Here is a 10251-nt window from a genome sequence, read left to right on the forward strand (position 1 = left end):
CTGAGTGCGTTAACCCTGAAATCAGGGAAACCCTGGGTTTTCTGTTTCAGAATGGGAGGTTTGTTAAACCAGAGAAAGCAGAGTAAGTCAAACCCATTTCTGAAAGAGAGGTAACTTATACTCGGAGTCAGTGTCCATGGTTACTTATGCTGTGAACCTAACCTGGTCGGGAGCAGGTTTTATTCTCCAAACTCAAAGTTTCTGCCGGTCCCCTCCCCTTTTTAAAAACGAAGCGGTATGTTTCGCTTTAACCTTCATTGCCCACATTTCTGTCACACAGAGACGGTATAAGTGACAAGAATGGCTTGTTCTTTTTTGGAGGACCCAGTAGACGAGGAGGCTGCATTAATTCGTAGAGAATTATATTTACCTCGTACGAGGATTTTGAGAAGACTCGATTTTTTGTCATTTCCCCTTACGTTTTTGTTTGAGCGTTACCGTTTTTCGTTGCAGTCAATTACATATATACAATGAAAACAACATTAGATATGTATTGCTATGTAGATGTTTCATATGTCAAATATAGTCAACAAAGCCTACATCCATGACATGCTCAAATTTGACCTGATTGAATCATGTTTTTATACTTCATTTTTAGCTGCTGCCATGTTCTTTTAATTCCTGCAGGATTGCATCTACATAAAAATGAAATCAGGGACATTGAATTAGATTAATGTAACAATTACTTTTTGGAAACACAATTTGCTAGTACTGCTTACTTTCTTAATCCCATATAAACCTATACCACTTGATCAATACAAGGGTAGTGTTGCAGCGTGTGTGTGCTGAGCGGGGTGCGATCCACGAGAGAGAAGGGGAGGGGCGATTGCAGGTGCAGATGGGGGGGGGGGGGTGAGCACGGAGCGGAGGTGTGTGCGTGGTATATATTGTGTGTTCGGAGGACGGAGCACTTAGTTAAATAAAGAGAAGGTGTCATTCCCAGAATAACTGTTTTGGAGTCATTCTTAATCCGCTCTGGAGGTTGAGGGTTTCGAACGGAAGTGAACCCCGAAGGAGAATTCCCTTCGTCCCTGAAGGAAATCTCCCCTGCGCTTCTGACCACGGTCGGAAAGACGAGAGAAAAGAAAGGAGAAGTCTTCGCGCAGCGAAAGGTTCAACAGTAGACAAAAGTTCACTTTTAAAAACACAATTGCATGTATTAATATTAAACTGACCAACGTTTGCAAGAGGGGAAGGTTAACAAAAAAGTCCTCTAAACATTACCGACGTTAAATGCATTTTCCCCCCAGATTGATTCTGTACACTATGCAGCATTTCATGCATTTACACCAGGAATGACACTTCAAAAGTACACCTAAATACCGCCATTTTTTATTTCACTCCTTACGCTGTTTAAAAAGTTATTACAGTCAATATTTCATAACAATGATTTAAATGCAAACTTTCGCATTAACTTGAGCAGCTATGTTTTCCCACGCTAACTGTCTCTGTTTTGCAGATGCAGCGGTGTTGCTTTTCTTCTGGAATATGTGCTCATATTCACTGTAACTCTGCAGCAGCACGTCAAGTTCAGCTGGAGAAAAATACGCAGACCTCTTTTTTTCACGGTTGCCATGGTGACTCGTGATATCTGCGCTCCATTGATAATGGCTTCTTATAGTCGCGGTGCGCACGCTCACCTCCGAATCAGTCCACTCTGAGTTGATTGACCTAACGTGGATCAGCTTCTCTGAAACAGAAAACTCAGAGTTGTTAATCTCCCGATTGACCAACTCAGAGTTCAAGTTCAACCTCAGAGTTGGTTGAACCCATATCTGTACTGAAAGGTCTGACAGTTTGTTTGCATTGAACGCTTTGCCCAATGTCTACATAGTTAATCATAAATTATACAAAACATTTGTATTTTCAAGCTAAAAAAATAAATCTGCATGAGTTTGGGTTTCTTTTAGTATGATTTCAGGTCAAATGCGTTAATACCATACAGCAAAATGACAACTAAAACACCCTGGTAAAGTCGTACTGAAAAAAAATGACCAACAGTTTTTAAGGTGAAAACATCAAACTCCAAAGGAGACAAAAACTTTGAATTCCACCTTAGACTCCTGAGAGTTAAATAAAGGTTCAGCACCAAAGGTACCTCTGTAAGTCATGCCTCACAGGCGGTGAGTTTACTCCTCCTGCTGGAACAACTACAGACTTTCTCAGACCAGGGGCCTGCTTCAGAAAGGAGGTTCAACCAACTCTGAGGTTGAACTTGAACTCTGAGTTGGTCAATCGGGAGATTAACAACTCTGAGTTTTCTGTTTCAGAGAAGCTGATCCACGTTAGGTCAATCAACTCTGAGTGGACTGATTCGGAGGTGAGCGTGCGCACCGCGACTATAAGAAGCCATTATCAATGGAGCGCAGATATCACGAGTCACCATGGCAACCGTGAAAAAAAGAGGTCTGCGTATTACTCCAGCTGAACTTGACGTGCTGCTGCAGAGTTACAGTGAATATGAGCATATATTCCAGAAGAAAAGCAACACCGCTGCATCTGCAAAACAGAGACAGTTAGCGTGGGAAAACATAGCTGCTCAAGTTAATGCCTAAGTTTGCATTTAAATCATTGTTAAAAAATATTGGCTGTAATAACTTCTTAAATAGCGTAAGGAGTGAAATAAAAAAGGGTGATATTTAGGTGTACTTTTGAAGTGTCATTCCTGGTGTAAATGCATGAAATGCTGCATAGTGTACAGAATCAATCTGGGGGGAAAATGCATTTAACGTCGGTAATGTTTAGAGGACTTTTTTGTTAACCTTCCCCTCTTGCAAACGTTGGTCAGTTTAATATTAATACATGCAATTGTGTTTTTAAAAGTGAACTGTTGTCTACTGTTGAACCTTTCGCTGCGCGAAAACTTCTCCTTTCTTTTCTCTCGTCTTTCCGACCGACCGTGGTCAGAAGCGCAGGGGAGATTTCCTTCAGGAAGGGAAGGGAAGGGAAGGGAATTCTCCTTCGGGGTTCACTTCCCGTTGGAAACCCTCAACCTCCAGAGCGGATTAAGAATGACTCCAAAACAGATATTCTAGGAATGACACCTTCTCTTTATTTAACTAAGTGCTCCGTCCTCCGAACACACAATACATACCACGCACACACCTCCGCTCCGTGCTCACGCCCCCCCCCCCCCCCCCATCTGCACCTGCAATCGCCCCTCCCCTTCTCTCTCGTGGATCGCACCCCGCTCAGCACACACACGCTGCAACACTACCCTTGTATTGATCAAGTGGTATAGGTTTATATGGGAATAAGAAAGTAAGCAGTACTAGCAAATTGTGTTTCCAAAAAGTAATTGTTACATTAATCTAATTCAATGTCCCTGATTTCATTTTCATGTAGATGCAATCCTGCAGGAATTAAAAGAACATGGCAGCAGCTAAAAATGAAGTATAAAAACATGATTCAATCAGGTCAAATTTGAGCATGTCATGGATGTAGGCTTTGTTGACTATATTTGACATATGAAACATCTACATAGCAATACATATCTAATGTTGTTTTCATTGTATATATGTAATTGACTGCAACGAAAAACGGTAACGCTCAAACAAAAACGTATGGGGAAATGACAAAAAATCGAGTCTTCTCAAAATCCTCGTACGAGGTAAATATAATTCTCTACGAATTAATGCAGCCTCCTCGTCTATTGGGTCCTCCAAGAAAGAACAAGCCATTCTTGTCACTTAGACCGTCTCTGTGTGACGGAAATGTGGGCAATGAAGGTTAAAGCGAAACATACCGCTTCGTCTTTAAAAAGGGGAGGGGACCGGCAGAAACCTTTAGTTTACAGAGTAAAACCTGCTCCCGACCAGGTTAGGTTCACAGCATAAGTAACCATAGACACTGACTCCGAGTAAGTTACCTCTCTTTCAGAAACGGGTTTGACTTAATCTGCTTTCTCTGGTTTAACAAACCTCCCATTCTGAAACAGAAAACCCAGGGTTTCCCTGATTTCAGGGTTAATGCACTCAGAGTTTACACTTAACCTCTTTTCTGAAACAGGCCCCAGGTGGTTTGTGTAAAAACCACAGGCGGGGTATTAAATAGCTCTGAGATCAAAGTCCCACACAGCTAAACTGAAACTGAGCTGATAGCTGATCAGTGAGAATGATAAAAAAATCTCACCAAACCGACTTTGCGACTTAACAAAAAACGATCACTTGAGAAAAATATAGCAGTATTTTAGTTATGTTAAAATGCACGACTTTAGAAAGCATTAGTCCCAGACTTTAGCGCTCTGAACGGTTTGCCAGATGGAAACGGTTCAAACTGTTCATCTGTTCTGATCGTCTCTTTTTAGATTGTTTGAAATGCTCAACTCCAACAATTCTAGGGAAAGATCCGGTCTTTCAGCAGCGGACAGACAAACAGTCAAGAGGAACTGAGCTCCTGCAGATGTTCACAGGATGGAGGGAGGCAGTTTGGGGTTTGTTTGTGTTTTTTACACCTTTATTGCAGAAAAGTCTTAACCAGCTGGTGATAGTCAGCAAACTCTTCTTTCTACCATCAAGACTGGATCTGCAATGATCTGAACCAGGAGATCCTTCAGGTCTGCTTTTGAAGGCTTTTTCCATGAGGTTTGTGTCCGAGCACCACTTGCTCTGATGGTCCACATCCATTAGGACTTTCAAAGTAAAAACAGGGAGCAAAGTGAAGAAGATGAGGGCTCAGCACACTGCCCTGTGGCGTATCTGTATTCGTGCTTTTTTAAAGTCTCCATGACAGACATGACATGAACCGGATCTTTTTACAGTTTGGCGTTGTTCTGATGTACTAACTGGAGCAAACTCGTATCAGCACATAAAAAAGTCCCAGTTCACCTGCAGCAGCTCTGTGTTGTCTGATCCTCCTGCCGGGCTCTCTGTCGTCTGGGAGCTCGACTGCTACAGTTACAATGAAATAAATAAACATTAAATACCAGGAATCACATTTCAAGACATTTAAACCTTCAAATTGAAGTAGATTACAGCTGGTGACAAAAACGGATGCAATGGTTTTTCTTCAGATCTGAACAAAAATGTCACTTTTCAAATCAGCAGAAATTATTTTATTTACTGGTTTATTTCATGACGTTTTTAGAATCCTCCTCATCCCAGCACACACACACACACACACACACTCACTCACTCACTCACTCAATCTTCTAGATCTACTAACCAGGGTGGTGATTAGTGCATCTCGCTCGGCGAGTTGCGTCTGCAGGACTGCGTGCTGCTTGTGGAGCTCGTCCAGCTCCTCTCTGAGCTGAGAGAGCTCCTCGGTCTGCAGTCCGTTCTGCTGGGAGCCGTCCCCCTGACTCGGACTCTCCTTACCTGAAGATGACAATACACATGATTACATACCAAAACACTCCAACCCTTCAGACATACCACACACCTGTTCTTAAAGCATCGATTACATTCTGAGGTAAAACGAGTCTCATTTCTATAGAGGGCTGACGGGAACACCGTTTCTGTTTAAACAAACAGGAGAGTCAGATAGAAGCTGCTGATTCAGCACTATAGACCTGCTGTGGTTCGCAGACATGAAGATTTATCTCTCAAATCAAAATGTCTGCTCAAAATTGTCTCATTGAACTCTAAAAGGCTAAACAAGTCTTTGATTTGGAGAATTTTCTTCCATCATCAGAAGCTGCTAAATCTTTTTTTGGGTCACAAGCCAAAGGCGCGGTTAAAACCCTGAACATGTCGCCGGTCTGTTGCAGGTACACAAACTCACACAAGCACACCTGGGGACATTTTAGAGTCATCAGTGAACCTATGAAGACGCTTTTTGGACTGTGGGAGGAAGCCACAAAACCCTCACATGCATTGGAGAACATGCCAACTCCACACAGAAAGAACCCGGCCGGGATTCAAACCTTCTCCTGTGAGGCGAGAGTGCTAACCACTACACCACCATTAAGGCAATTGGGAGAATTTACAGACTGAAAATATTATTTACCATCAAAGGAAATCAAGAAAATATTTTAAGATTACTGGCTGTTTTTTTTTTCAATCAGGCACAGTAACAAATATCATGTAATGTGATATGACTACACTACCCAGAATGCCTAGAAGGGCCAGGAAGCAGGTGATTGGTCACAGGAGTTGATGGCAAATTGTGTTGTTATTCATGTTTGTGTCTTAACTGCAATAAAAAGCTTCTGCTGCAACACAACAGACGGAACAAAGTTAAGCTTTGAAAACCAAGAAGTGACTTTCTTTTACATTTCTGGAAAACAGGAAAAAAAGGACTACAATAATCAGCAACGTTTCATACCAAAAGCCATCATCAAAAACTAAAAATCTGAAAAAGCTCAGGGAAAAGTGACTTTTTCTGTGGGACGTGTGACTCAAACCTTTCAAAGTGTAAATAAAAACCCTACAAATCCAGTCTTCAGCTACAGTGGAAGCTTTTCCCTCAAAGGCAGATAAGAGACAAGAAAATGAATTTCCTTTAATAACATAAGCTGCTCTTTAGAGCAAAAAGGATCAGACATGAATGTCTCCATCATTTCTAAACCAACAAAAAGGTTATAGAAACTGTAAAAGTGTCAGAGTGAGCTTTTGCGTGTTGGACGAGGACTGACCTAGTTTCAGCTTCAGGATGTTGTACTGGTCTTTGTGCTGCTGGATCTGGGATAGCTGCTGTGCGACAGTGGCCTGCATCTGCTCGTGCTGGGAGGACAGAGCTGCTACCTGCTCCTTCAGCTCCTGGATCTGAGCATCCTGAGTCACACAGTCCAAACTCTGATGTTATCTGGAGACTACAGCAAATCCACGACTAATGGGCAACATTTTTAGAAGCCAAATTCGACAAACCTGTTCTCTGATCAGCTCCTTGTATCGAGTTACGATGTTGTCGTGCTGCTCCAACGTCTTCTTCACCTCTTCCTCCTTTTTGTCCTCCTCAGTGGACTTGTGAAACGCTTTGGTGATCACCCCTGTGATGAGCAGCGTTACGTCAACTGGGACTCAAACCATCACTTGCACATGAGGACGGCGGTCTCCCTGACCTTCCAGGTCTTTGACCAGCTTGGTGAACTCGTGGTCGAACAGCATCTGCTCCGGCGACGGGAAGACGGGCTGCGGCTTTAGGGCCGCCCGCGAATACAGTTCATGTTTGGTGATGAAGCCCAGCTTCTCCACAAAGTTCTCCTTTCCGATGCGCTTCTCAATCAGCTGCTTTAGCTTCTCCCTGAAGACGACGGGAAGAAAATCTGTGTTTTCATTCAAACATCGAGTCTAACAGAATGTTAAAGTGACTCAAAGACACGTACTTGGTGTAGTTTTCCAGTGAGTTATCGTTATGATAGATACAGATGCCGAGCAGCAGCGCACAAAGGCCCTGCACCAGCCTCTCGTCTTCTCCCAGGTTCTCAGAGATCTGAGCCGTCAGCTGCAGGACTCAGAGTCAAGGCTCATGCAGAGAAGCCAGTGGAGGACAGGGGCTCCCTCCCCAGCAATAAACACATGGGTCCTCTTTACACTCAGAGGTCGGATTTGATGTGAAGATGCATTTAAGCAGAAATGTAGACTCAGAGGTCAAAGGGGGGAGAAGGTAAAAAGGTTGTGATGAAGGATACAAAGGGAACGTTATCCTGGTTGTGCAGGAAGTGCGTGACAGCAATGGGACAGTTGCTGATCCATGTGCACAGCAGCATGAGGAGGCCCACCCTGGTCTGGACTTTGCTGCCCTGCAGAAAACCAAAGAGTGAGTCTGACGAGGAGCTTCTGACACGCGAGCAGAGGCATCAAAAGCATGTTAGACAGCTCACACAAAGAGACTTCAGACCCAAAGAACTAAACACAGGAGTGGAAGTTAGAAGGGTTAAAATCGATCGGGTTCAGAGTTCATCTAAACCTCAACCGAATCACAACCACAGAACACCCCAAAATGAACTCCACGGTTTTTTAAAGCGCTCAAGCACAAAACAACTAACAACTAACCCTAAAACAAGCAGAAAAAGGAAATATTTGAAAGAAATTAGCCTTAATAAGCATCTGAAGGCCAAACAAACAAACAAAAAATAATAAACACACCTATAAATAATAAATGTAAACAAATGTTTTGAAATCATCGTTATAGCAGTCAAATGATGCCAAGTGTTAGTATCCATTACAGCCAACACCAAACAGTTTGGATGTTTTAAAGAATAAAACAAAACCCAACATGCAAAAAAAAAAAACATTTCATATTCTGTTCTGGAAATGTTCAGGAGCAGAAGCAATACCAAAAGGTAGCTGCCTAAAATAGTAACGGCCAAAAGGTGTAATAATGGTGGTGTATTTGGCTGACTCTTCTGTAAGGGGAATTTGCCAAAATCCCATATTAGCATCCAATTTGCTGAAAATCCTGGCTCCAGCCAATTTGCCTAGTGTCTCTTCCACTGATGGCAGGATGTATTTTTCTCGACACACAGAAAGGTTGAGGTGTGTGAGATCAACACAAATACGCACCTTGTCTGTTTTCTTTTTGGGTACCACCACCATGCCAGAACACCAGTCTGTTGGCTCCTCTATTTTGGTTATCACACCTAAGTCTTCCATGCGGGACAGTTCCTGCTTCACTTTGTCCATGAGCGGCAATGGAACTCTCCGAGGTGTCTTTAATGAGAAGGGCTGAGCATCTGGTCTTAACTTGATGTTGTATGGCTGCTTCACTTCACCAAGACCGCTGCACAGCTTTGGGTAGCTGACTTTTAGTGTTTCGATGCTGAGAGTGTCTATTCGAGTAACTAACTCCAACTTGTGAATAGCAGGTCTCCCCAGCAATGCTGTGTGCAGGTGTTTCAGGATGTACACATCCTCTCTTGCTTCTTTAGCTCATTTCCTTAGTCTCATCTCTGTGAACCCCAGGACTTCCAACGGCTTTCTTCCAGGTCCAAACAGAGGCTTGGTTGGTTTTTGAAGAGTGGGTGGGCAACTGTCTCTGAAGATTTCTTTGAACACCTGAAGTGGCAATACTGTGACATCAGCTCCTGTGTCTATTTTGAATGACACGCTTTTGTTGTTTATGATTATGTTTACCATCCGCGGCTCTCCATTGCTGGTAACACTGCCAAGGAATAAGGCATTGACATCTTCCTCCACTTCACTCAAAGTCTTCCTATTTTTACACACTCTCATGTAATGTCCCTTTTTTCCACATGCATGACATACTGTTTCATTAGCTGGACACTCACGTTTTGGATGGGGTGATGAGCTGCCGCACCTATGACACTGTGCATTTGGTTTACTGTGTTGAGGCCTCCACGATTTGCTCTGTTTGACGTCTGGATGTGATTTGGTTTTAAACTTTCTGCTGCTTTTGTGCACCCTGTCAACACATTTAGCATCTCCTTCCTGCTGCCCCCCGCACCGCTGTGACGTCATAACAATGCGACCCTGTAGTTCTTTAACAGAATTATGTTTAACCAATGGCATAACAATACACAAAAGCCATATCATATACAAGTGGCCGGGATGGGCTCCGGCAGACCCGTGACCCTGTGAGGGAAAAAAACGGTTAAGAAAAATGAATGAATGAATTCTGTCTGTCTGGGTGTTCTTTTGAACACTTTTTCAAGATTAGAAGAGGAGTTTTATTCAAAGGAACCCCATGGCTGTATTAAATTACTGCTGCAATAAAATGGGAAACCCAAAAAGGAATCTGAATAAAGAAAACTTTTGGGGAAAAAATGTTGGAGCTCTTACATCCTGTCATTCTGTAAACAGGTTGAGTAGTTGGTGTTAGAGGGACCTCTCGTGGCACAAAGAGGTATTGCAAATAAAGGCTTCCTGAAGGTGTGCTGCCTTCGGGGTTAAAAAACCCTCAATTCATAGATAATAAACTTGTGTTAGATAAGAAATCTCTGTGTATAACTTGGTGGTGGGGATTGGCTGAAGTTGTATGTTTTGACAAACATGTCTTGACTTCACCCAAAGGTTTCACTTTTACTAAAGAGTGGAGAGCTTCAAGGTGCTAAGCCTCCCTCAAAAAAGCTCTGCAAGTGTGAAGGTTCAACAGGAACATGTAGTGTTGACTTCTCATCAGTCGCCGCAGAATTTCAAAGCCTTGAAGGAAAAGAGAACCAACAAACCTTGCAGCCTGGTGATATTTTAAATTGAAAAGCCTGATTATAGATCAACCAGAAACTGGTGGCAATCCCACTTCATCTATGCTGGTTAACAACATAATGTTTGTATGTAGTCTTTTTTCTTTCTTTATTTCATTAGTGGAAGGATAGAGATGTAGTTTATATTGACACTGCAGTTTTCTTCA

The 10251-nt window shown here is 42.7% G+C and overlaps 1 protein-coding gene across 1 annotated transcript; it reads right to left on the bottom strand.

Annotated features, from left to right (window-relative positions):
* Positions 1 to 4784: 4784 nt before the first annotated feature.
* LOC144990290 (general vesicular transport factor p115-like) lies at positions 4785 to 7931 on the bottom strand. Its single transcript, XM_078943451.1, has 7 exons — positions 7574 to 7931; positions 7268 to 7386; positions 7004 to 7185; positions 6810 to 6931; positions 6578 to 6716; positions 5164 to 5318; positions 4785 to 4889 (listed from the first exon to the last, which is right to left on the bottom strand). Exons 1-7 carry the CDS (start codon positions 7649 to 7651, stop codon positions 4800 to 4802), a joined length of 885 nt encoding a protein of 294 aa, XP_078799577.1. The 5' UTR covers positions 7652 to 7931; the 3' UTR covers positions 4785 to 4799.
* Between the last annotated feature and the right edge of the window lie 2320 nt (positions 7932 to 10251).

This window comes from Oryzias latipes, assembly GCF_053564925.1.
Source record: "Oryzias latipes strain Hd-rR chromosome 1 unlocalized genomic scaffold, Olatipes_Hd-rR_3.1 chr1_Y".
NCBI classification, from domain to species: Eukaryota; Metazoa; Chordata; class Actinopteri; order Beloniformes; family Adrianichthyidae; genus Oryzias; species Oryzias latipes.